The 27,304-nt window shown below is 41.9% G+C and overlaps 1 protein-coding gene across 19 annotated transcripts in view; it reads left to right on the forward strand.

Annotated features, from left to right (window-relative positions):
* GIT2 (GIT ArfGAP 2) overlaps positions 1–27,304 on the forward strand; it is a 41,398-nt gene that overhangs the window by 500 nt on the left and 13,594 nt on the right. For 5 of the 19 annotated variants that reach the window (XR_003585565.3, XM_004017430.5, XM_004017434.5 and 2 more), the window contains exons 2-14: positions 4,181–4,314; positions 5,893–6,005; positions 6,607–6,712; positions 8,227–8,313; positions 8,430–8,560; positions 10,253–10,347; positions 13,101–13,146; positions 14,282–14,333; positions 17,525–17,597; positions 17,848–17,945; positions 18,969–19,080; positions 21,689–21,831; positions 23,828–23,977. Coding sequence is in view for 18 of the 19 variants with exons in the window: in XM_004017430.5 (XP_004017479.1) it covers positions 4,181–4,314; positions 5,893–6,005; positions 6,607–6,712; positions 8,227–8,313; positions 8,430–8,560; positions 10,253–10,347; positions 13,101–13,146; positions 14,282–14,333; positions 17,525–17,597; positions 17,848–17,945; positions 18,969–19,080; positions 21,689–21,831; positions 23,828–23,977 (1,340 nt within the window). In the remaining variant the exon portion in view is untranslated. Of the gene's footprint in view, positions 1–4,180; positions 4,315–5,892; positions 6,006–6,606; positions 6,713–8,226; positions 8,314–8,429; positions 8,561–10,252; positions 10,348–13,100; positions 13,147–14,281; positions 14,334–17,524; positions 17,598–17,847; positions 17,946–18,968; positions 19,081–21,688; positions 21,832–23,827; positions 23,978–26,301; positions 27,088–27,304 lie in introns of those variants that run through there. The other 14 variants (XM_012097926.4, XM_060401283.1, XM_060401285.1 and 11 more) reach the window with 7 other exon arrangements.

Consider the following 27,304-nt stretch of genomic DNA (forward strand, 5'->3'; position numbering starts at 1 on the left):
CAATCCACTAGGAGGCCAATTAGAGAAATCAACTGAGAGCGTCCTCCCGGCTGCGGCCCCCAGAGGCTGCAGGTGTCATCCCCCCTCCCCACAGCCCCCCAGACCCCCGCCCCGGGGTGGGGGGAGGCCCTGTCCGGAGTGGGCGACGCTCGCCGCTTCTTTCCACTGAGACTCGCCAGGGGACCTGCAAGGATGAGTTTTGCCCCGCTTCTCTTAACATCCCGCCTGCCACTCTGCCGCGGACAGTCTCCCGGATGACGGGGTCTTGCAAACGCCGACCATCACTTGAGGAAGCAATGCTTGTCTCAGGTTCTGAGATCTGAACTAGCCGAGTTCAAACTAGATTTTGCCTCTGGGTGACCTTGGGCTGGTGACTTCATTTGGCCGAGTCTTGATTTCCTCATTTTTCGAGTAAGGATGATTGAGAGTACGGTGTTCAGGGGTAGAACAGTGTCAATGAATATGCTTAGGATCGTCTCATCGAAGGTGGTTTTTGGGGTTGTTGTTTTTATTTTTCCTGTTTTTTTGTGTTGTGTACAGAACCTTCACAGCCCCTTAAAGCTGTAGTTGAATTTCTAAAGTATACATTAATTACTACTTACAAAACAAACACACCAAATCATTGGCAACTATAACCATTTGGGTATTCAGGCAGTTTAGGCATACGGGAACACTGAAGGGCGAAAACCATCCCTCCGGTCCCATAGATTTAGAGTTCAGATCTATCTTAGCGGTTGGAGCCCAGTTGACAGGCCTCTGTGCTGTTTTCAGTGCTTGGATTTATCTCTTTTGAATTTGAAGTAATTCAAAAGGTAAGATGGCTTCTTTGGCACAATAGTGTCCAATAAACAATGAAGTCATTGAGCACCACTCTGTTTTAAACTTCATCTTGTCATATGGAGGTGCAGACCGATTTTAAAAGGACTATGATAACTCAAACCTTATGTGGTTATTTCATGGTCTCTATAATGTAAGTGGGGTTACCAGTTTCTTTTGAAGATAGGGAGAACGGGTGGAGGAGTTTCAAAAGAGGTGTTTTAGAAACTAAGTTAGCTTGTCATACAAACTCCATCGGATTCTCTAAAAATGTTATTTGCTCCACTTCCTTCTTTTCTTGCCTGTTTTTGGTTGAACTTTCTGTGATGTTTGATTCACATGAATCTAGATTCAAACTTCCTCTTGAAGCGCATATTCTTTGCTTCTCAGTGGATGGTATACGGGGCACAGGAAAATTGCATCTCTGTTGTCATGCTGAATTCTGTACGAAATACTGTCTTGCACTTCTGTGGCGTTTTGTGCGTTTGAGAACATTTTTCTCTTCCATTGTATCTTTTTAGTTGTTGTCTCATATGCCTAATCTACAGAGACTTGAGTCACTTCCTTCCTGTTTTGAATATAATTAGGCTACCTTGAAATGTTCTGAACTTGAGCAGCTAGGAATTTGTGCTGCCTTTTCTGCAAACCCCTAGTGAGAGAATAACCCTTATGGTTCAGGATCCCTTTGAAATTCTGATGAATGACAAGACCTTCTCCCCCCAAAATACACGCGCACTTCTCCTTTCACGCAGAATTTGTTAAGATTTCTCAGTGGGATAATAGATGTTTCTGAAGCCCATTGGTTGTGTTCCTAGAACCCATGTTAAGAAGCCCTAGCATAAAATGATCACATAAATTGGAAGGGGTTCACTGGATTTTACTGTCGTTAACATTCTGATATTCTCTTCATGTGATTCTGATTCATGATGTTAAAATGACTAGTGGAGAGCCTTCCTTAGTGTGTGTTAAATCCTTGCTGTCTTGTCCCTATTTAATTTCTTCCGAAAGGATTGTGAATTCTCTGAATGATAGGTGAAAACCAAGGCTGATCTTCAAAATAAAAGTCTTTTTGTATGTGTGTCAGTAGTAGTACCACACTGCAAGAGGCAAAGTTGTTATGTATCTTTGCAGGGATCTTTCATCTTGATGTTTCCAGTCTTTGTTTTTTAGAGTGCTTTAGTAGTACTGACATAGTTGTACTTCACTGAAGAATTTTGTTTGAGCTTTTGTTTCATGGCAAACTTTTGATTGTTGCTGTTCAGTCCCTAAATCATGTCCAACTCTTTGCAGTCCCATTGACTGCAGCATGCCAGACTTCCCTGTCCTTCACTGTCTCCCAAAGCTGGCTCAAATGCGTGTCCATTGAGTCGATGACGCCATCTAACCATCTCGTCCTCTGTCCTCTGTCGTCCTCTTCTCCTCTTGCCCTCAATCTTTCCCAGCATCAGGGTCTTTTCCAATGAGTGGGAATTCCAATGCTTTGCAACATGGCAAAAATAAAAATAAAAATAAAAAAAAGATAGGTAAACTAATTACTAAGATTTGATGATAGTTAATCAAATGTTTTGGAGCTTCAGCATTGATCCTCGCTCCTCGCAATGAGTATTCAAGGATTGATTTCCCTAACCAGTCAATCCTAAAGGTAATCAACATTGAATATTCATTGGAAGGACTGATACTAAAGCTGAAACTCCAAAATGTTTGATTAACTATGATCAAATCATAGTAAATAGTTTATCTTTTTTTTTAAAAAAAAATTTTTTTTTGCCATGCTGCATGGCATGCAGGATCTTAGTTTCCTGACCAAGCACTAAACACGTGCACCCTGCCGTGGAAGTGCAGAGTCTTAACCACTGGATTGCCAGGGAAGTCCTTTTACCTTTTTTTTTTTTTTTTTTTTTTTAATGAATCTAGTTCATATCCTATTCTGAGTTCAACTACCTGAAAACTCCATGAGGTTTTTCAGTGTAGTAAGATAGTGTTCATGTGGAACATTCAATGTTTCGAATAACAATCAAAGACTTTCTCTAGTGGCCATGAATTGCAGTGAGCTCTTGAAAATACTTGAATGGTACTTACAAAATAATTGGGAAAAGTTATAGCAGCTCACATTACTGAATACTTACTATATGCAAAGAGCTTCACTTACTCTTTATATCCTCACCGTACTGAGATGTGTTGTTCTCCTATTTGATCCCTGATGAGCACCCTCAAAGCAATAACTTGCCTAAGATCCTTGCGCAAGAAGTGGCAGAGTTGGGGTTCAAACCCTGGACTGCTTGTCTCCAGAGCCAGCCCTCTTAACCACCACACTCTCTGACTCCCAGTTTGTCTTTGATTGAAATCCCATAACTTTTCATTATATGGTTGGAAGGGGTTTGAATAAACTGTTCGAAATGGTAAGGATGGTGTACATGCATTTTAGAGATTTTTGTGGACGTTGGAGAATTTTTAAATATAACCCTCAAGCCAAGCAGCTTGAGCGGTACCTATTGTCACCCCTTGTGTGAATCTGATGAAATGTAGAAGGTCTGTCTGTGTTTTGAGTTTCTAAATATTTAGTTTACTTTCCCAGCATGAGTTATTCTTACTGCTTACCAAGTGTGCGTTTTTCCTTGTTTCAAAGGGTGTCTAATGAGGCTTTGTCGGACTTCACAGGAAAAAAAGTATCATGCGCACATCAAAAATATTGCTCATTTGTATTTTGCATCTTTTTTCTGTGAGGCTGATGTTTTTACAGCTTCTGTTCTTTCAGGTCCATGGTGAGATCAGACTCAACAGTTTATTTAAGACAGCTAATGGATATCCTAGCACATTTCCTACTGGAGGAGGCCAGGTTTCCCAGTCTGTTTTCAGAGCCACCGAGGCTGAGCTATTTTATAGTTGTGTCGCTTGCAGCTTTCTGCTAAGCCCAGAGGCGTGTCGGTAGCTGTCTTTTCACCATTCACTTCACATAATTCTGTGTGGATTGTTCATGGGCAGTTTTGTTGTCCTGCCGTTTGTGGAGATGGAGTCAGAATGATTCAGGTGAACCCTCTCAATTTGCTTCTCTTATGTTTAAGGAAGGAGCACACATCTGAGATAGTAGATCTTACTAGGGCTACAGATTGTGGCCCTGGACCACAAAGCAGGTAAGTGCTCACGCAGGGCTTCAGTCCATGTTTTCCATCTCTGTTAACATTGTACCCCCAGCCAAGATAGGTGGTATCATCAGACAAGCTCCCCAGCTTAACATGTTGACTAGCATACCAACACAACAGGAATGTCTTGTTTTCCTGAAACACCAAACCTTGGTCATCTTTTGCCACCTGGCAGAATAGCAACCACCTGGTATCCTTACCACTGATCTCACTCTTCTCTCCAGATCCTTCCTGGGCATCCGTAAATAGGGGAACTTTTATATGCGATGAGTGCTGCAGTGTCCATCGGAGTCTGGGACGCCATATCTCTCAAGTGAGGCATCTTAAACACACACCATGGCCTCCGACATTGCTTCAGGTAAAGAATAAGAATTCTCCTCAAGAAGTTTAAGTTTTTAGGATTTACTGTTTTAGCAACTGAAATTATACTTCTTAAACCTTACAAAAATGTTGGAATCCTAATTGAGTAGAGGTGCCAAGCTTATCAGTGCTATATATAAGTATTGAATTTGTTATTTAAGATTATTTTCCTCCTAGTGAAAATCTGGAAAAGCTCGACTATAGGTAGACAGATAGTCATTAAAATTCTTCCTAATGTTTTACTGCCGTCTTTCTAGAATATCACCAGAAATTGTTTTTAAACAGTCTGTCTTTTCCCACTTACCACGATGAATATTCCTGAAAGCAACTGCCTTAGAAACTTTTCATTAAGTTTCCTGCTTTGATAGGAGTCCTCCGAAGTTTCTGATGCATCTGATTTAAGTTCTCTTAAAGTTCTTATAACTTGTTAGAGACAATCAAGTTCTGTTTTGATTGAATGCCTAACACCCTGCCAAGTATTCAGTGGCTCTTAGTTTTATTTGGGGGTCCATTATCGTGTCACCGGGTACTTCTATTTTGGGGTACACATTCTTTGAGTTCTGTTGGAACTCAGACTTTGGCATGTGTTTTGCCTTCATTTGTCTTGAGTACATATTTTACTAAATCTGTGGCAGCTGCACAGCCTGTCCCGAAAGGGTGAATTTAGATCTCTGATATGACAGTATCTGCACTGTTGTAAAAATCAGATGAGGCCTTGTCAGGAGGCATGCTCGGAAATGAAAATGGTTTGTTATTATTAATAACTTCTGCTCAGAAGTTTCTAACAGCTCATTCCCATGTGAAAATGGGTGTTTACTGCTGTCAGATTATACAGAGTACAGATATTATGTCATACCGTATATTATATTGTAGGATATGAATAAAGTCCAGAGATGAGTAGTTTAAAATGCCAGACTTGACCCTAGCACAGCAGTTCCCCAAGTGACACGTGGACCACTTGTGGTACTCGAGGTTGATGTGCACGCTCAATCGTTCAGTCGGTCCACCTCTTTACAGACCCGCCAGGCTCCTCCGTCCATGGGTTTTTTCCCCGGCAAGAATACTGGAGTGGGTTGCCATTTCCTTTTTCAGAGGATTTTCCTGAACCCACATCTCCTGTGTTGGCAGGTAGATTCTTTACCACTGATCAAAGGTAGATGTAGGTAATACTCAAATATTTATTTCAGTGGTTGCATAAAACTATAAGTAGGGCATCAAATTCTAATTGCTAGTGAAAGTTTTAGAAGGTAAGTGGATTTAAAGAAAAAGATTAAGAATCTTGAAAAATAGTATTTGGATGCTCAGGCTTGGGCAGTGCTGTCCTAAAGTGTCAAAGTGCTCTTTCTTCATCATGTATTAGAAAATGTAATCAAACCCATTGAAGTATTTAGCTGTCCTCCTGGTCAAACTTGAATCCTGCATGTAGGTTCTTCTTTCTCATTCTAAAACAGAAAATAATGAAGTGTGTGATCTCCTAGTCATGCTAGTGTTTGTAGTAGAATCAGTTCAGTCACTGATTTCCCTGCAATGTTTGTAGAAAGAAATTAAAATGTGATTTTATACTGCTTGGTTTTAGATGGTTGAAACCTTGTATAATAATGGTGCTAATTCTATATGGGAGCATTCGTTACTGGACCCCACCTCTATTATGAGTGGAAGACGCAAAGCTAATCCACAGGATAAAGTACAGTGAGTGGAATGTTTATAAATACTCTTATTTTTTCTTAACCCCTGGGGCCCACTGAAAGGAGCGCAGCTGTCTTGGACCAGCCTCCACAGGGGCAGCGCAGGAGTTGGTCACCCAGTTGTGTGTTGAACTCTTTGCCGTTAGGAATGCAGAACGAAGCCAGGCATGGGACCGTCTCTTCCGCATGGCTACCCAGCACAAGTCTGGTTTATCCAGTTTAAGACTAAGGCTTGGTGGCTGTCGATGTCACTGGGTTTGCGCTTAGGTGCTCAACCAACAGGCAGTCAGACCAGACATTTGGATTCTTACAAGATGGGACAAAGAGCTGCTTCCCCCCAAGGTTGCTAGGTCACTTCAGAAAATTACACAGAGAAGAAAGATACTATAAAAAGCAGGTATTCTGCAGTCCTGGCCATTATAATGACTAATGTACGTTTTCAGACTTCAGGTCTTAACACACTGCCAAAGCTTACTTCAGTATTGTTCCTTTTATTCTTGAGTGGGGGATGTAGGTCACTTCCTCTTCTCTTTACAGTCTGAAGAATGGGGAATGTTGTATCTGAACTGCCAGTGAACTGTTTTCTTTTTTTGTTCTCAAACCAGTCCTAATAAAGCAGAATTCATCAGAGCCAAGTATCAGATGTTAGCGTTTGTCCACCGCTTGCCCTGCCGGGATGACGACAGTGTGACCACCAAAGATCTCAGTAAGGTGGGTCACACCTTTCAGAATCCTGAAATTACTGGATGAAACAGCACATTGTCCTGTTTGGGGAAAAAAAGACTTAGAAAGAAAAGAAAAACAACTCCTTTATGTACACAAAATAATTAGTAACAGCTTTTTTTGCAGTTGGTTTCTTCTCTCATCTTAATTCAAATGGCAACCATTCATATTAGTGGAGGTATACTAGTGGGACAAAGGAAAAAATAAGTATCCAGGAAACTATTTGTGTTTTCTAGGTCTGGTTCTAAAGTCGTATTTCTGTAAGTTTTTGTTTGCAGAGCTTTGAAATAGGAGCCACATCATAGTTTGTTTTAGGAGGGACTACACAGTCTGTGGGACTTGTGCAGGTTTCTAGGTTGCATGCCGAGTGAGGTCTTCAGGAAGTAGGGCATCACTCAGAGCCGCAGTCCATGGGATGGTTTATTAAACTCACAAGATGAGTTGACGGCTTTCTTTATGTGGGCCTTTGCATGTTTTTGAGAGATGCCACAAATCGCGTATCTTAATTTTCAAAGTGCTGCTTTTGGCAGATGCTCATCCAGAGCAGAGGCAATCACAGTTCAGAATTTTAAATTTTGCCTGAAGGTGGATGTGACTGTTAACTTCCATTCATTGTGGTTTTAAACCACAATTTTTAAAAATAAAATTAATTAGGAAAACAAGGCCTGGATGCAGATGTTAGAGTAGCTCTCTTCAATCCTGTGGTAAGGATGCTTGCATTTTGGACAGTTCTAGGGTTGAAGGAAGAGTTGCAGGAAGGCAGCTTATCCTCTGACTGTATAAGGGCTTTTCTGCAGTGCTATGGAATCTGATATGCCACAGGCCTGTTTCCACCCCGAAAGACTTCATTAAATCATTCTGCACAAGGCTAAGACTAGTGTTGTGGAGAGGGTGTGATATAAGGCGGAATCTTGTGATTTACACAGCCTAGGATCTGAAACTCTAAAGCCCTAGGTTCAATATTAACAGCTAATAACAACAGCAATAATAATATCAGCTGTTTTCTTTGGGCATTTCCTGTGTACCAGCTCCGTGCTCTGTTGTATCATCGATCCCTTATAGTTGCCCGTGAATAGGTGGCATTTTTATCACCATTTTAGAGATAAGGAAACAGGTTCAGATTGCTTTAAACACTTTCTCAAGTTCACACAGCTTGAGGGGTATATGGTTTGAAATTCAGGTCTGTCAGACTTCAGAGCCATGCTTAACCCCTCCTCACACTCCCTCTCACTCAGAGACTGGTTGCGCCACTTAGACAGATCATGCCTTTGGGCGCATCAGCCTTCCCAGCCCTAGTTCCCTTATCAGTAATGTAGGCCTGACTCTGCCTTAGAGCCCAGGGGTAGCTGTTACCTGCAGAGACGGCTTCATTCACCTTGCTAAGCGAGATAAAGATGTTGTAGTGCTTCGATAATGTAGATTGCAGTGGTCTGCCAGCTGCTTTGCTCCCTCATTCTTGACAATTTTAACAAACGTTCTTCTCTCGTTTATGTATTTTTCAGCAACTCCATTCAAGCGTGAGAACAGGGAATCTCGAAACCTGTTTGAGGCTGTTATCTTTAGGAGCACAAGCCAACTTTTTTCACCCTGTAAGAAAGCACAAATTGGTTCAGATATTAAGTTGAAACTAAATGGGTTGCATTTGCTTAGCCTTCGGGTTATTTAATTCGTTTCTTTTTGTGTACTTTGTATTAATGATCCTTAGGAGAAAGGAAACACCCCCCTCCACGTGGCCTCCAAAGCAGGGCAGATTCTACAGGCGGAATTGTTGGCAGTATACGGAGCAGACCCAGGCACCCAAGACTCCAGTGGGAAAACTCCTGTTGACTATGCCAGGTGAGAGACTCGACTCTGTTACCTCTCTCTGGTTGGGATTATTTACCTTGTGTATGATTCATTGTTAAAAGTGGCTAAATTGTGCATGGGTAGCATTTAGCTCCTTCAAAGATTGGAATTCTGTTATTTTGCAGATGAAGATATTTCAAGTGCATATGATCTTAGAGCCACTCAAAGCTGGGGAAGGTAGACCCGTTAACCACTGTGTTTAGCTTTCAGTCTTTCATTTTTTTTATCCTTTGTAACGTAGTGGTATTTGAGCCATGGTTGGGATCCACATCAAGGATAAAGAGCTGCAGAACCCCCTCCTCAGTTTTTTTTGAATACTTTTAGTCACTGCTTGGACTTAGAGACAAGTCTGTATGGGTGTGCCTGTGTGCTCAGCCGTGTCCGACTCTTTGCGACCCAGTGGGCTGCAGCCCACCAGACTCCTCTCTCCATGGAATTTTCCAGGCAAGAATCCTGGAGCAGATTGCCATTTCCTACCCCAAGGGATCTTCCTGACCCAGGAATTGAACCTACATCTCCTGCATTGGCAGGCAGATTCTTTACCACTGGCGCCGCCTGGGAAGCCCCAGTATGGATAGATATGTGGTCCAACAAGTATCGTAAAATGTTGATTGCAGAATTTAGGTAGTGGACATCTCAGGGCTCCCTATAAAATTCTTTAAATTTTTCTTCGTTTGAAAATTTTGGCTGTGAAGTAGTAGAAAATAAAAAAGTAAATCCACAGATTAGTCTTTAATATCATTTAAATGACAGAAGATGGATCATCTTTCCTTCTTTTTCCAAATTAACTTAACTGCAAAGAACGATGCTCTGCACAGGGTAAAATGACAGTTGACAACTTGAAAATGACAAGTGAAATGACAAAACTCTGCCCCCCCAGACTTTACTCTCTCATGGAGGAAGGATTCATAAATGCATGTAAGAGTTAAATGAGGCAAGATAATGTAGAACTCATTACCGTAATGGATACATACATAGTATTTCTTCACTGTGGCCCAGGACATTAAGTAATGTCTTTAGTTGGTCTTTGAAGAAAGGATTGGATTTGGGTGTGTGAAGAGGAGCTAAGGTATTTCAGAGAAGAAGGATTTGGGTCAAGTTCTGAAGGGAGGGGTGGACAGGGCACATATGCACAGCAGGGTCCTGACTGGATAGAGCAGAGTGTGTCTGGGAATAAGAGCTCAGGTGCTGAGGAACGCAGTACTTCATCAGGTCTAACACACCATCGTTTACATGTGTGCGTGCTAAGTCACTTCAGTCGTGTCTGACTCTTTGCGACGCCATGGACTATAGGCTGCCAGGATCCTCTGTCCATGGTATTCACCAGGCAAAAATACTGGAGTGGGTTGCTATGCCCTTCTCCAGGGGATCTTTCCGACCCAGGGATGGAACCCGCATCTCTTATGTCTCCTGCATTGGCAGGCGGGTTCTTAACCCTTGGACCACCAGGGGAGTCCCCTGTCTCACAAATTAATCAGAGAAAAGGGGTAGTGGAGATTTTGAAAGCAATTTTATAAGAGTGGAAATCGGAGTTGACCTTGACAGTTTACCTCACACAAAAAGGTAGATTATTCTGAAAAGTCACATTTGATAAACTCCTCAGGTGTCTCGGGGGTGTCTCTGTACTTTTCTAGCACCCGGGACCAGTGAGTAGTATAAATGGCACTTTGTCTTCTCTTGTAGGCAAGGAGGGCACCATGAGCTGGCAGAGCGCCTTGTAGAAATTCAGTACGAGCTGACTGACAGACTAGCCTTCTATCTCTGTGGCAGGAAACCAGGTGAGTGAAGCAGAGCAGCCTCTCCACAGCTGCAGCCAGGCAGGCCCTGGGAGAGCAAGTCAGGACACTGCTGTTTATGGTCTGTGCTCTAACGTATCCTTGAGAAAACTGCAAATCAGGATTTCTGTGTGAAATGATGACTACGGCATATTTTGCTATATGTGAAATACATAACATCAGTCACAGCTTGACAGTTTAGTTTTTAAAATGATTGCTGTACAGTTTGGCCATTTCAGGAATCAGAGAGCGTCGCTGAACCCAGCCTGAATGCGGCACCACAGTTCTTGTGGTTAATGGGAGTCAGCATGGAAGAGCAAAGCCTTAACCTCTATAGTTGTTTGCAGAATTCTGCCAGCTAAGGGATGGGGGAAAGGGAAAAAGTGAACTTTACCATTAACCTGCTTTGTTCATGAGGTAGAACTGGGGTCAGCAAACCTTGGTCTGTGGGCCAGATACGCCTATTACGTTGATTTTTAAAAATAAAGTTTTATTGCAACATAGCCATGCCCACTCATTTATGTATTATCTGTGACCGCTTTCACACTACAGCAGCAGAACTGAGTAGGTTGAGTAATTACAACAGAGACCATATGGCCACAGAACCTAAACTATTTAGTTTGACCCTTTGCAGAAAAAGTGGGCCAACCCCTGATACAGCATATCCACATATGTGTATAATCACATAACCAGTGGTTCTCCACCCTGGTTGTACAACAGAGTTAAGAGCCCCTGGTATGGTTCCAGTTCCCAGTGAGATGGAGTAAGCGCACTTCACCCTATCTCTCCTTCTGAACACAGTAAAAACCCTGGACCCAAAATGCATGGAGTAAGGACTCCAGCAGGCAGGCTAGGGAACTCACAGTGACATCAAGCTGGTGGTGAGTGTCCCCTTTATTTTACTTCTGATATGGCCTGCAGAACAGCCCCAAACCTGGAACTGCACAGCAAGAGCAAAGAAGCCTTCTCTGTGTGATCTGAGGAGCAGGAAATGGAACTCTGACAGGACTGAGAATCGGGGAGTTCCCACAGGATTTTTCTCTTTTCCTTTCCCCACTAGTAATCCTGTGGCTTCAGTAATGGCAAGCACAGGTGCCTAAATCTCTGACCAAGAGCCTGAGGGGAACCCTGACGGCTTTTATCTTTAGTCTTTCTCACCACTTGGCCCAGGAGGCAGAACCTGCCTGGTCAGGTGCCTGCTAAAACAAAATATTAACATTCACCACAGAATTCAAGGAAGACTTACAGTTCCCAGTGAGATGGAGTATGTAAACTACTATTTTACATACTATGTAAAATATCTGGGATACCATCCATAATTACTTGACATGTGAAGAAACAGGAAAATCCCAAAGACTTGCATGGGAAAAGGTAGTTATTAACAGATGCCAACCCTCAGTGATTCTGAGGTTAGAATTATCAGATAAAGATTTTAAAGCAGATAGTAATATCATGCTCTTAAGAAGTAAGTGTGAACATTATTGAAGCAAATTGAATAAAACCTCAGCAGAGAAACAGAAGATATAGAAAAGAACAGAAATGTTAGAACTAAAAAATACAATAACTAAAATTTTAAAACCCACTGGATGGGTTTAGTTAGGATGGAGATGACAAAGAAAAAAGTCAGTGAGTTAAAAACAGATCACTAGAAATAATCCAGTTTGAGCAACAGAGAGAAAGAAGAGTGGGAGGAAAAGGAGGCTTAGCAGAGCTTTAGGGACCTATGGGACAAAACCAGAACATTTGTATCATCAGACTCCCAGAAAGAGAGAAGAAAGAATGTGGTGCGGAAAAAATATTTGAAGAAATATTGGGTAAAAACTCTAAATTTGGCAAAAGACGTAAAATCACAACTTGAAAAGCTCAGAGAACTCCAAACAGGATGAACTCCAATCATCACTCAGACACCTCAAACTCAAACGGCTAAAATACGAAGAAAGAAAATGCCTTGAAAGCAGCCAAGGAAAAAAAACGATACTATATAAAAGAACAATTATGTGTATGACTGTGGATTTCTCATCAGAAACCAGAGATAGAAAGGAAGTAGAACAATATTTTTTAAATGCTGAAAAGAAAGAACTCTATTTCCATGAAAATAACCTTCAAGAATGAAAAAAAAAGAGACATTTTAAGATGAAAGAAAAGAGAATTAGTTGCTCTAACAGAAATACTAAAGGAAGTTCTTTGGGTGGAAGGGAGTTGATGAACCAAAGAGAATCTCGGAACTTTAGGAATGAAAGAACAACAACAGAAATGATAAGTATTGGATAAATACAATAGCCTGTTTTATTCTTAAGTTTTTTAAAGGTGTGTATGACAGTTTAAAGCAAAAGTTATAGTATTGTATGGTGTGGTTTTCAGCATGTGTCAGTAATATATTTGACAGTTACAACATGAAAGGGGAGAGGGTAAAAGAAATATGAAGGTAAGTTTTTGCACTTTTCTAAAATGGCAAAATATTATTTCTGGTAGATTTTAACAAGTTTTGCATATTATAATCCCTAGCATTTAAAAAAGACTATGCAATCATATATGGTCAGAAACTCTAGAGATAAATTAAAATGGAATGTTAAAAAATTATCCAAATAATCAAAAGATGTTTTGATTTAAAATATTCAAAAAAAGAGAGCAAAGAGGAGAGGAACAAAAACTGTGTAGTGAGAGGAGCAAAACATAAATTCAGAAACTAATGGTATTCCTTTACAGATCTTACTAGTATTTATACAAATGAAACTCTGGCTTGGTTTCCATTTCAGATCACAAAAATGGACAGCACTTTATAATACCTCAAATGGCAGACAGGTAAGGCCATTGAAATGCCAATCAATTATATCTGTCATGAGTATTTTCCTTGGTTTTTTAGTGTATAAGTGTATTATATTTTGTGTTTAACAAAGCCCATACATTTTTCTCTTTTATGGCTATGCGCTTTGGAAATAAGACGGCTGTAAGTAAACCACCATATAAAATTTTAAGTTTGAAAGAGCGCAAGTAACAAATTTGCTAATAAGAAAATCAGAGTCTGTGATACTGTCATAGTTTTAGCCAGCTGTGACAGTATATTGTGTCTCTAGATATATCACAGAATATATCTGTGTTATAAGAGACTATATCCTCTGTCTGTAATAGGGATCAACACATTTTGTGGTTGTTGTTGTTAAGGGCTAAATAGTAAATACTTTAGGCTTTTTGGGCCACACACCCTCTGCCGCAGCTACTCTGCCAGTCGTAAATGAAAGTATTCGTGGGCCCTGTAAATGAAAGGCATGTCTGTTCCAGTGAAATTTTATTTCTGGATACTAAAATTGGAATTTCATATAATTTCCACATATTACCAAGTATCATTTGTTGTGTTTTTTTCCCCCCAACCACCTAAAAATGTAAATTCCATACTTAGCTCAAACAAAAAGGGGTATTATAATCTGTTGACCTCTGGTCTATAAGGTCAGATGAGATCATGGCTGTAGAAATGAACTTTAAACCCTTATATAGCTAATAACCTTTGCACAGATCCTATCAAGAGTTTGTGAAAAGATTAATTGCTATTCCATATGTAATCTTGCCATTCTGGTTTCTAACATTCTGCCCCTTTTATATTTTTCTTCTATTGTGCTGTTAAAAAAAATACTTTAAAAATTATGATTTCTCACATACACACCCTGGGGACTAGCATGGCAATAGTTTTTGCCTTTTGGTTAGTAGGTGGTTATTTTTCTCTTTACCATGAGAAATGTTTGCATGATTGTGTTATTTCTAGGAGATAGTCTTACCAAGTTCTGTTCAGTTTCCTCACTGACTATTGGGCTAAAGAATGTTGACATCTGACCTTGTCCATGAGCTGTAATGAGTATCTTGATCCCTTGGCTACCATAGCCTTTTACAGAGCTCACGAAAATGGTTTTATTTGTTTGCTTATCAGTGTTGTACATTTTCTTAGCAGCCTGGATTTGTCTGAATTGGCAAAAGCTGCTAAGAAGAAACTTCAGTCTGTGAGTATCTCTATTTCCTAGTGAACTCCCCTGTGGAAAACCATGTGTCCGGCTAACACCTGTTCTCAGCCTGTTATCTAGTACATCAGATTACTCTGTTTCATGCTCTCAGATGTTAAATCAGAAGCAGACCATCGAGTCTGCAGTGAAGGAGAATGGAAGTACTAAGTTGAGTACATCCAGTTCACTGGCTCTGCTTCAAATACTGCCATCTTTCTCTGTCATTTTAAAAGTGAGGACTGTGCCTTTGACTTTTAGAAAGTTGTTTCTCCCTGTAAGAGTTCCCTAGTTTCTCTCAATGTAAACTAGTGAGTGGGGCACTCCTTGGGATGACTTCCTATAGCCTCGTGGGATGCTAGAGACTGATAAAAAGCTCACTGCCACTTGGGATCCAGCCCCCACTCACTGTCGGGCATGTTCTACACCATTCATCAGAGCTTTGTAAAATGTAGGCTTTTAATAGCCAGTTCTGCCCCGGCTGTGTGCTCAGAGTTTACCCAGTTCTTCAGGTAACAAGCTCACGTTAGTCTGCGTGTTTCTTTCCAGCCTGTCCTTTTCAGCAATCAGGCCCCTGAGAAATCTGCTCCTCTGGGAACATAGTCTCTATGTTAAGTCCCCGCAAATGAAGCCTCACGTGGTGCTTCCCCAGCCATTCTAACCACCTGACTCACCCACCTTAGCTGTTCTCTGTACTCTCAAGATCAGAACCAAGAGCCTTCTGGTCATAACCTTGAAGGGCATCATCCCGCTCTCACTCTTCAGTTCTGGCCCCTCTCCCCATCTGGCTCCCGCTGTGTGTGCGAGTGGGAGTGTGCATCTAACTATCTCTTTGAGGGCTAGCGCCCTCTCAGGCCACCTTCAGGTCTCCTTTCAGGAGCCCTCTTTTCCCAGCTGTCCTCCCTTTCATCATTCACGTGGCTGAAGTCTGACCACCTTCGCAGTGTAGGTAGGAGTATTCTTAAAGCTCAGCTCTGAATTCGCAGCTCTCCTAATTCATGTCTTACTCTTCATCCCCCTTGTAATAGAAGACTCTTTACTAGAACTTCATATAGTACTAAGGACTACACAATACATAAGATGACTTTCTCATCACTAGCATTTACCTGTAATGTGCAATAAACGTATTTTATGCAGTTTGTTTGGTGTCTCTGTGTTCTGTATCTGCAGTTCTGTGTGTATGTGTTTTTACTGCCTTTCTTAAACTAAGGAGGTCCTATGGTTAAGATGATAAGCTTTGGAGTCAGCACTGAATGTTCTGTGTTTCCTTTTATTACTTACAGTGTGTAAGCCAATTTTTATTTTAAATAATAAAAACATTAAAAAGAAAACCTCAGCTGCCCTTGACTATGCTGTTTTGCATTTGCTTGGCTGAAAGCTGGGGTTAGGTCTGTAATATCTCCAGATGTTAAAGGCACTAGATAAATATCTGGGACAAATTCGAGTGTAGCTCTCCAGACCCTGGGCTCTGGGTCAGACTGTTGAGGTACAGATCTCTGCTCAGACGAGCTCCGCACCGCTCCGTGCCTCGATGTCCCTCCTAGAAAGCGAGACAGTGGTCCGTCCAGCAGAGCTGCGAGTCAGAGCTGCTCGGTGTCAGCTGCCCATGCCCTGTGGGCTCCTCGTATCAGTGCCAGTTTAGTGTTCATCCTGCAGTATCTCCCTAGTGAACAGCTGGGAGAAATATAAGCCGACTAGTGTGTTCCTTGAATTCATACATTTTAACACTTTGAGAGAAACTTGCCTCTCCAGTCCCTCACTTCTTGGCTCTGTGACTTGAGGCACGCTAACTTCTGTGCCTGGGTATCCTCTCTGTAAAATGGTATAACTGTAGTTCCTGTCTTCAGAGAGCTGTAGTATTTGCTACCATGATGATATTAGCAAGGCACCTCCAGTATAAGCCCTCAGCAGTATTGCTGTTGTAGTGATTGTTAGTAATAATAACATTAGCTTGTTAGCCCCTTGGAGGAAGCACACTGGGTGTTTATGATGCAAGTTCAGTTTCCCAGTCCTTCATCACCTTATCCAGCAAGTCTTTCAGAGCTGATTTTTAATTATAAACGTAGTGTAACCACACTAGAGAAAATCTGGAAAATAGAGAAAGGGAATCATCCTCATTTACTATATTCTTTTTTTTTTTTCACTTACTGTATTCTTAATAAGTTCAGGCTCAGTATTTTGGTATATTTTTCTGATTCTTGTTTCAGATGCCTGTGTTTTTTAACTGAAGCATAATTACAGAATTGTTTATTCTGCCTGTGTCACCTAACAATGTACTGTAACCATTTTAACAAGTCCCAGTGAGGTATGCACAGCCAAGTTTAAATTCTGCAGGAAGTACCTTCTGGTCAGTGCATGAATGGATATTTAGAGTCCCATTTCAGTGCTGGGGCCTGTATGGGGATGAAGGGAATAGTAGAGAATGGAACGAATTCAGCATCTGCCCTCACAGAGCAGGGCAGCAGTCACCCCGGAAGTAACATCTACTGGGCAGCAGGGTTTCATGAGGGAGGAAGTGCAGGGAGAGCTGGGGCCAGCCTGGCGAGGGCTTAGTCACCATTGGTTTGAGGAAGACCTGACTGCTGCCAAGCAGGCGCCCCAGGCTGTGGGGACCGTTTTGCTGGGACACTGCACGGTGTACTGATTAGAAAGGCTGTCCTTGGTAGGGGATGCTCAGGTAGTTCTTTGGGGGTTTGGAGGACCCCTACCTACTGAGGAAGACAGCAGAGAGACTTAACCCAGAGGTCTGGGTGATAGTTTCCTGCAGGGCACGTTTTATCCTCTTGAGATGGCATGTTTTGACTTCTTTATCCTACCAAGGGTTTAAGATCCCTTACAATGGGGGCGGGGTGGGGGGGGGAATGGCAAACGTTTTCCAGAAAGAGCAGAAGAGACTAAGGTGATGTCACACGACAAGTGGAGAATGGACTGTTGTCTTTGAGATTTGCACTTTAGCTGCCTTGTGCACCTCTTATCTGCATGTCTGGAGGGAGGCTGCAGCGGGCGGCAAGTGTTTTTAGAGGATCTGTACCATTTTGGAAATGCTATTCTCTGTTTAACGGTGGGTATTTGCTAAGTAAGCACTGGCTTTGAATAAGATGTTGGAGGTAGAAGGGTGAATAAGTCACAGTCCTCACTCATTCTCCTAGTGTTAATCCTTGTCCCTTGTGTCCCTGATATGTTTTTGCTTTCAGCTAAGTAATCATTTGTTTGAAGAACTTGCCATGGATGTGTACGATGAAGTTGACAGGCGAGAGACTGATGCAGGTGACTTAACATGTGGCTCTGTTTACTAAGCTTCTGTTACCATAGGCAGCAGCAAGCTGCCAGCCTCAGTGTTTCTCCTTGCCCAACTCCTGCTGTCCTGATAACACGTGTGTCAACACTGACTCTTGTGTTTGTTGGCTTCGGAGTGTGCTACCCCAAGTCTCCATAGTAACGCGGGAGCCGCGGCTCTCAGAGGAGCAGCAGCGCCCGTGGTGATGAGATTCTATCTCTGGCTCTTTCCTCTGGCTAGTCTGGCTCGCCACGCAGAACCACAGCACCCTGGTGACCGAGACAACCGTCGTCCCCTTCCTTCCAGTCAATCCCGAGTACTCATCGACACGGAACCAGGCAAGTGGCTGAGTCCAGAAACACACTAGTAGTGATCTTTGATGAATGACCGATACTGTGGTATTTTATTTTCCCAGGACAGGTATTTAAAATGTTTTTGACTGATTACAATGGTAATATCCTTTACGTACCCACACAGACATCACAAATTGATAAGAAAAGCAACAGAAGTTAATAAGTGACTGAGAAAGAACGTAAGACAGTTCACAGAAGAATTACACATGGCTTTCAAACGCCTTTTAAAGAAATATTTCACCTCACTAGTAATCAAAGAAAGCAACCTGAAGTCATTAATGAGCGTTTCATCCATCAAAGTAATAAGTTACATGATAAAGGAGACTCCACACTGGTAAGGATGTGGCATTCTTATGCCACAGAGAAGAGTTTAAATTGCTACAGACTGCAGAGAGGCAGTTTGTTAACTGGTTACAGAGGCCTCAAAATTAGCTGCATCCTTTCACCCAGGATACCAAGTACCTTTCATCCAAATACCTTATTTGGGAATATGTCCTAATAAAAGTACAAAGCTTTATGCATACTTTCATAGAAGTATTGTATGTAATGATAGAACACAGAAACCAAGCCTAAGCATCCATCAAAAGGAGAGAAGTTGAATTAATTATGAAGTTCTTTTCATTTTTATTGATTAATGTTTATATATAGTGAGAGTCCCAGCATCTAGACTCTTATCTTGAAATTTAAAAATCTGTCTCTTCAAATTGATTTTTGACTAGTAGCCCTATTTCAAAACAGAATTGATAATAGAAAGCATTAAGTAGAACCATTTCGTTTCAGTTCACAAAAAGAAATATGCCTTGTGAGAAATGTTATATCGTTCTATTATGTAAATGGTTTTAAACTATCCATAGAAACAAAGTTTGATTCAGTTATGGCTGTGATTGATGGTACTTTGAGCATGCTGGAAGGCCTTTGCTGAACTCTAACAATAGTCTGACTAATTTTATGTGAACATGTGTGTATTTTTATATCTGGGAATATTTCCAATTATTTTTTCACCCTCAGGGCAGACAGAAACTAGCTCGGTTTAACGCCCATGAGTTTGCCACTCTGGTTATCGACATTCTCAGTGACGCCAAGAGGAGACAGCAAGGCAGCCCTCTCTCTAGTTCAAAAGGTAACTGTTTCAGACCTCTAAATGTTTGCTTCTTTGGCCTTCTGAACTTCACACACGTGTTAAAGTTATGAAAAGAATTAAAGCAGTCATCGATACCACAGCTTAAAGCCCTGTTAAGTTTTATTGGTACTATGTTGTGATGACAAGTTTCTCTCTTTGAGTCCTGGTGAATTATGAATATCTCAACATTATTAACTGTGATTCACATTTGTCTTATATATGAGTTTTTACCCCTTCAGTCATGTGCCTTCCTTATAAAGTTGCATTCTGAAATTAATTCAGGTATGACTTAGACCTTGTTAAAGGATATCTGCACTGAGAATTTTGTGTGTTTAAGGTTGTGAAGAGAGCACCTAGCACATATTTCCAAGGTGCCCTTCGAGTCTTTTCCAGTAGCTCAGGGTCCTGTCTCAGTGCTTGAGAACACACTTCCGCCCCAGCCCTGATACTGTATTTTTATTGTTTTCATTTTAAAATTTAAACAATTTGAACAGGAAAAATACATTCAATAAGAGTTCAGTTTTCAGTCAGCATCTTATCCTCAAAGACAGTAATCATTAACTGACAGCCATTTGTCCTTCTTGATTTTACTGACTCAACCAGACATAAACAAGTTCTAAGAAACTCGATTAAATTTTGGTGAAGGTACAGTGATAAGGGTCCATTCATAAATTTGAAGTCTCAAAATGTACAACTTCCTTTGACTTGGTGGGTCCATCTCTAGGTGTTAGTTGAGGAGAATTAGAGATGTTGTCTGTGTGATACATATTACACTGGAAACAATAATAGAGCAATTTTTAGTTTCATATTTGAATAGGGCACACTTTTTTCAGGGACTACGGAATGATGTAATATAAAATAATTAATTTTTTGAAGAAGCTTTAGTATCATCCCAATTTTGTAAGGAAAACATTTATGTACATGCATATGTACAAATGAATATCTTTATTTATCCCCATTACTCCCAGATCTCATATTTGCCAGTTCACCTGTTCATTAAAATTCATTTATTACCTTGAGAATTCCCTGGCAGCCCAGTGGTTAGAACTCTGGGCTTTAACTGCCAAGGGAGCAGGTTCAATCCTTGGTTGGGGAACTAAGATTTCTGCAAGTTTCATGGGGCAGCAAAAAGATAAATAAATTAAAAATTATTACCTTAAAATCTTACAGCACTTTGATGGTAATTTGTGGATCTGTACAGTGTGGTAAAAAATTTGAGTCACCCAAAACACATGTTCCCATGTGAGACTGAGCAAGGCCATGCTCTTCCTTTTATTTCAGCTCTTATACTGTAAGCAGGTAGCCTTTTTGATATTTATTTAGTGCCACAGTTTTTCACATTTTTTGATAATTTCACTGTTTAAAGTGGTCCCCAAGTACAGTGCTGAAGAGCTGTATAGCATTCCTGAGCACACGAAGGCGGTGACATGTCTTACAGAAAATACATGTGTTAGATTAGCTTTGTTCAGGCCTGAGTTACAGTGCTGTTAACCATGAGTTCAATGTTGATGGATCAATGATATATATTCAAGATGTCTTTAAACAGAAACGCATGTGAAACAAGGTTATGTATTTATCAGTTGACAAAAATGTGACCAGATGTTTGCAGGAACCTAACTGTATTTCCACTCAGAACAGTGGTTCAGTATTTGCTGATTTGTTCTTCACAGCAACTTTATAGACCGTGACTGCTACAAATAGTAAAATTTACTGTCTGTATTTGTATATGCTTGGGAAAAGACTGGCAGAAAATAGAATGACATGTATCAATAGCTATGAATGACTACTCTTATCATTAGTTTCAATTTTTCTATATTGAGTCCTTACTACTTCTGTAATCTGATGGTATATATATATATTACATATTCATTTTGAAAACTAAAATTCCCTTTGAGTAAACATAATTTATCACCCAGATATTATCCTTCAAAATTTCCATAAACAGTGTTGGAAATTTGAGGTTTGCTTGAGTTGCCTGAAAGAGAGATGAGAGACTTGGATAATTTGCGAAATCTTTCATTCATAATGTGTCAGAGCTGATAGAACCATCGCTACTTCCCAGTAACCATATGCTCTTGGTCTGCATGGTCTGTATCCAGTGGGTCATTTTCTTTCTCTCTCTTTCTCCCTGGCGTTCAGTTAAGGAAAGGCCAACGTGCCTATTCAGTGGTCTCCTAGTTTCTAGGCTTACTTTAGCAGTTTTCTTTCTGTTTTGACTTGATGTTAAATCCTGTAAAAGAGTTACAATTGTAACTGAATTACAGTTAATCGTACTTTAGTTACAGCTTTATTTTCGTGATTTCGAGCTATACTGTTTCCTTGAATGATTACAGATTTGGGAACCTGCCACCTTACATGAGCAGCTCTTCCCTAGCCATCTAATTCGTGCCCATTTTTGGCAGGTATCTCAGATGGTTGCTTCACTCTCTCTATAGTTTTCAGTAGACTCTGTCCGGTTGATAACGTGCTCTGTTATCCCTTTTGGGGGTGAATAGAACCTTGCTATTTCTGTCATTTTTCTTCCAGTCTTTTAAATGGCTCATTTTTCTTTTAGGAAAAAAGAAGTTCTTTTCAAGCCTGAAGTAAAGTTATTTGCTTCTGTTGACAGACAATGTAGAACTGATACTGAAAACAATTAGTAACCAGCACAGTGTTGAGAGTCAGGACAATGACCAGCCAGACTACGACAGTGTGGCGTCAGACGAAGACACGGATCCGGAAGCCACTGCAAGCAAGGCCCACAGGCAAAAGGTAAGGTGGTGCATTGCACACAGAAAGTGAGCTTATGTTCTTTTTCAGATCTTTCCTCCTAAAAATTTGCCTGATTTGTAAAGCATTCGAGGGCTAGGCCTGGGAAAAGTGCTCTGGAGGTAAAATTGGGTTTTCTACTAGTTTGGCCCAAGCAAAGGTCAACAAGGTAAATATTTTAAAGTTTTAAAATAGGGGGTCCCTTGCCCCTGAGTCAGTTGCTGACTCACAGCCCGGCTGCAGTATTAACTTTATAAAACCTATGAGGAGGGACGGGTGGGTTTTACTCTTTCAACAAATGTTTACTTTTGTTGGGTATTACCCAAACTTCTCTGGATAATACTCTCCTGAATGAGGGCTGGTCTCTTTCCTCTGTGAGGCCGTCCTCACCAAGAGGAGAGGGAACCGCGGTTCGAGGGTCATAAGTGCAGACAGGAGCGGAGGGGTGGGAGCAGGCGATCCACAGACACAGCCTGTCACTGACAGGGAGTGTCAGGGGAGGCTGAGAAGGCCCGGGACGTGGGCACGTGGAAAGGCAGGGAGGGGTCAGACTGAGCGGAGGTGAGACAGGCATCTGGGGGACGTCTGGTCACGTGGAGAGGCAGCCTGAAAGGAGAGGGAGTCTGAGCTGCGGCAGAGGGCGGGGATCACACCGTGCAGGAGCGTGACCCCAGACTGAAGAGCTGAGACCTTGGCTGGCAGCGCAGAGCCCAGGAAGCTTTTAGGCAGGGCGGGAACACCATGTCCACCTTGTTGGGTCCTCTGTTTGGGGAGGACCGTTCTGGTGGGTCAGGAGCGGAGGAGAGGAACCCAGGCAGGGAGGTGCCGACAAGGTCCAAACAAGAGCTGACGCAGGCTCACCTCAGGGCCTCTTCAGCTGGGAGGGTCTGGATGGAAAACAAAAGTCACCGTTGCAGAGAGTGAGCCCGAGGCCAGGGCAGCAGGGGCCTGGCTGGCCTGCCTACCGCTGAATATCCCTGACCTGGCCCACAGGGGGCTCAGCAAACACTTGAGAATGGGCAAACAGGAAGACAGAAAAGGCAGGGCTTGGGGACAAGTTAGACATTGGAAGTGGGAAGGTAGATTTACCCGAGTTGTGTCCGGAGTTTTCCAGCTTACACAGCTGTGCGGGTCAGTGGTGCCACCGGCAGATGCAGGGAACATGGAGGGGATGGCAAGAGTCAGCTGTCCCATCTGAAACATCTCCGCCAGTCTCCCCGGAAGTGCTGAGTTCAGTCGAGTGAAGGCGGGTCTTGACTGGACCCTGCACGACAGGGTCCCTGCACTGGCTAGCCTCCCCCTCCTCTGGGCCTTGCACACCCACGCCCTCTAGCTGAGTCCTACCACAGGCTGGAGCGCTGTCCTCCAGACAGCCACCTGACTAGTGACCTCCCCTCCTGCAGGCTGTTGCTCATGTCCCCCCACCCAGCTGTCTAGTTAAAATGCACCCACGTCCACCTCTCTTTCAGCTCCCCAGCCCCTCACTCCTCCTCTGTTCTGTTTATTTTCCATAGCACTTATCACATTCCCCTATACTATGTAGTTATTTATTATTATTTTTCTCCCTCTCTCACTCAGTTGGGATGTAAACACCATGGAAGCAGGAATCTTTTTCTATTTTCTTTTCTTATGTAACCTAAGCCCCTAGAACACTGCCTGATGCTTAGTAAAAATCTGTCAGAATGAGTGAAATAATGAATCAAAAAAGAAAAATGAATGAACAAGAGAAAGGCAGATGAGACAGGTGTTCAGAGTCACTGTTAGAGTAGATTTGTGGCCCCACTCTCTGATCGCCAGAAAATACTGACTTGAAAATTTTTCATCTGTTGTAGGAGCCCTACCTTTCTGTTTTATTTTTGTATTCCTCTCAGAAGCCTTGATTTGGTTTGATTAACTTTGCGATCCAGCTGGCACAGTCAGAATTTTAAATTCTTGAGCTGTTAGTCTTGAATGTTATCATCGTCTCAGATTGTGAACGTTTTCCCCAATTTATTTTTAGAGCCTAGATTCAGATTTATCAGATGGACCAGTCACTGTGCAGGAATTTTTGGAGGTCAAAAACGCTCTAGTGGCTTCTGAGGCCAAGATACAACAGCTAATGAAGGTGAATAACAACTTGAGTGACGAGCTGAGAATTATGCAGAAAAAGGTAACATGTCAATAAATGCCAGGATGGTTGCTCTTTAACCCCATAGTATATAAGGAAGAATCCCAGGCATGATGCTTGTGATCAGAGGGAAGAAAAACAGACCTGAAAATCTTTGGGCCAAGCTGTCTCTTTGGAAGCAGTATGAATTATGGATATTTTCAACGAAGTAGCTTTGATTAGATATAAATCCAGTTTAAGTTGCCCAGGTAGGAGAACATCATAACCTATTAAGTAAGTATTCATATCAGTTTTAGAGACCCTTGCAAGCGTCCTGTGTTTCCTGGGAAGCTAGACACAGCTCCAGGGGTGTGATTCTTACTGTTTATTGCTCATTCTAATCACCCCGTGAGACAGAGCAGACCAAAGCCCGGGACAGGGTGTGTGTCTACCAGCATTTCAGAGCGCCCCCATACCACACATGGCTGCTCTCCCTGCTCACTCTTATGTGTTGTTACCCACCCCGCCCTGGCAGCCCTGTCGCACAGTCCCACTCCACTGTTGGCCAGTTCCTACTGCTCATTTATGATGTCCTCAGAGTCACAGAATAGATACTCAATATAAGAAAACCTTTCATGCACACAAGCGAGAACTGTATGCTGGTAAGAGACAATCCCATTTGCTCAGCATTTGCTTGTTTGCCACCTTTTGAGAGAGTCAGAAATACGTGAACATACTGATCTCTAAAAAGCGTGTGGCTAATGGTAGCAAAGAATATGTTGAAGAGAGGATTATGTATGTCATTCTTTATAAGAATGCTAAGAAGAGGAGGTAGAAAAACTCTGACTTCTGCCCTAGACTTTGTCGGCCCTGCTCCCACCATTCAGTGCTCTACAAAACGAGATGCACACATGCTTCCCTTAACCAGAAACAAAACAAAGTATGTATCTGTGTCTTCCTGCTATCACTTGAAGAATAACGCTTCAGAATCGTTACCACCACCAGAGGACATGGCGCACCTTGTTTGTGGCCGGGCCCTTTTCAGCGGTGCTTCCTGAAGGAAGGCTGAAGAACTAAGGGGCCCACGCGCCTCTGCTTGTCAGGAAAGGACACGGCAGTGCACCCTCACCTAGGGCTTGGTCCAGGATTCTTTTTGAGTCTAGATCATTTTTTGGAGACATTTTGAGATAGATGGCTTCAACACCTGTAATAGAAAGGGATAAGAATACCTGAAGATCAATCAGATTTTAATCAGACATTTGTTCTCTGCCACCCTGGCCCTGTCTAATGCTGGTGTGCAGCCATGAATGAGACAGACCAAGTGCCCTTTTGCCATAATGTACAGGGCTTGCACTTCTCTCTTCTCTGAAATTTCTTTTATTTAATGAATTATAGTTTATCTCATTAGTTGAACTAATAGATGGGTTTGGGGTGACTTTTTCTGAAACAAGCTGACTTTGCCACTGCAAATCAGTCTGCTAAGCATTACCATTTTTATTCCGTTATGCTCCTTTTAGTATTTGTAGAAATCACCAGAGATAACCTTGAATCTCTGAAAGCAAATGTCTCGAGCTTGTTTAAGAAATGTTGAGTGGAATTACTTGTCATCATTGATGGATTATCTCCTTGATTCTTAGAAAATGCTCTCGATTTCTGAAACTATTATCTGTAACTTTTCATTTCCTGTTGTACTCCTTCCAAACAGAAAAAGTATAGCCTGGTTCTTATTAAGATAAGCATCATTCAGGTTTATCCAAGGACATCTCGGTAAATTCAGAGTACTAAAACTTTTTAAAGTTGAGACCAGCTGAGATCTCGCACATTGAGGTGAGATCCAGACTGGATGTTCTACAGTGAAAAGTGTGAAGATGAAGTTTCAGATTTCAAGACCTTGTCTAAAATCCTCTAGGAGGTTTCCACATAGATAAGCACTTGACGAGATCCCCCCATCCTTCACTGAGGGCCGTGTGTCAGTCATGTTCCTCACTTTTTGGCCCTCGACCATTTCACTTTAGAACATGGGTTCCCTAGGAAGTAGTTTTGACAGGCACTTTATGCCTGTCTGTCTCCTGGAATGTAGGACTTTTCAGTAGATGCTTATTACTTTGCAGCTGTTTGCAGATACAAGTTATGGCCTGAAGCATAGGTGTAGAAGCATCCTCTCATTTCTCAGGGGTCATGCTTTGAGAAAATAGAAAACAAGGGTATTTCTGTGGCAAAGACAGTAAGTCAGACTTTCACAGGCGTTTGGCACTACTGGTATAAAGTATGTGGAACTTGTTTATTCAGTGAAGAAACGTTGATTTTATTTCAAAGTCAGGTAAAGTTTTTTAATATAGTAGTCAACAAAGTAGCATGATTTGTGTCTGATCTTTCACATTTAACAGTTGCTTGGAAAAGATGCTAATTAATGAAGAGGAGCAGCCACTATTGGTGTATTTGTCACAGAGCGGTGCTTTCTAAAATAGAAATTGAAAGTAACTCCTAACACTGAATGGGTTGGCTATTGGAAAAAATGATCTTCTGGTGCAGACACAGTTGCTTGTGGACTTAAGCCTTGGCCCTGGTGGGGAATTTGGTCAGATTTTTACTCTCTCTCAAGGAGTAGACAGCTGAACTCACACCACACCCAGCTTATAAAATGCTCTGGAGGATGGAGGAGCACCAGAGGGGAAGGACGTTGTACAGCCTGGACTCAGTTACTTGTGTGTAACATGCCAGATGGCTAAAGAGGAGCCCGATTCCTTGCTGATCCCTGTAACTCTAATTCATCCAGCACCATGAAGCAGCCTGCATGTGAGCAATGGGAAGAGCGTTCAGGGCCTCCAAGTGCCAGCCTCTAACTAAAACAGGGTGGTGCCAGGCAGCTTAGCATGTTTAAAGCTGACACCACCACGGTCACATTTCTGGGCGACAGAGCCAAAGGAGAGCGAGGCCAGGTCTTCCGGCCCCGGCTGAAAGATGACTGATCACCAGAGGGCGGCGCGCGCCAGTGGAGCGTTCAGATGAAGATGTTGATAGTTCAGTAGGCCTCCGGTTCTCTTCGTGATATGTTTATAGAGCAAACTTACCATGATCCGGTTCCCTCCCTTTAAGAAAAACAAAACAAAACAAAACTCAGTTGTTTGGAATTTCAAAGAATATATTATATAATAAAAACTTGTTGATCTTAATTTTTCCTGTTGGCTTTTTGGGCAGCAATAGCTCATCTGATTTTTTTTTTTTTTTTCGTAAACTGGATTTCACTGTCTTTCTCGCTTTGCAAAGCAACTCTAAGTTATCTTTGTGCTGCTTCCATGGTGTCTGCTGACATTTTTGGCATTTCTAAATTGCTCAGGGCACATCTGAAAAGCAGGTTACTTAAATGATGTCTTAATGATCTCAAGCTCT

The sequence above is a fragment of the Ovis aries genome, chromosome 17 (assembly GCF_016772045.2).
Source record: "Ovis aries strain OAR_USU_Benz2616 breed Rambouillet chromosome 17, ARS-UI_Ramb_v3.0, whole genome shotgun sequence".
In the NCBI taxonomy this organism is placed as follows: domain Eukaryota; kingdom Metazoa; phylum Chordata; class Mammalia; order Artiodactyla; family Bovidae; genus Ovis; species Ovis aries.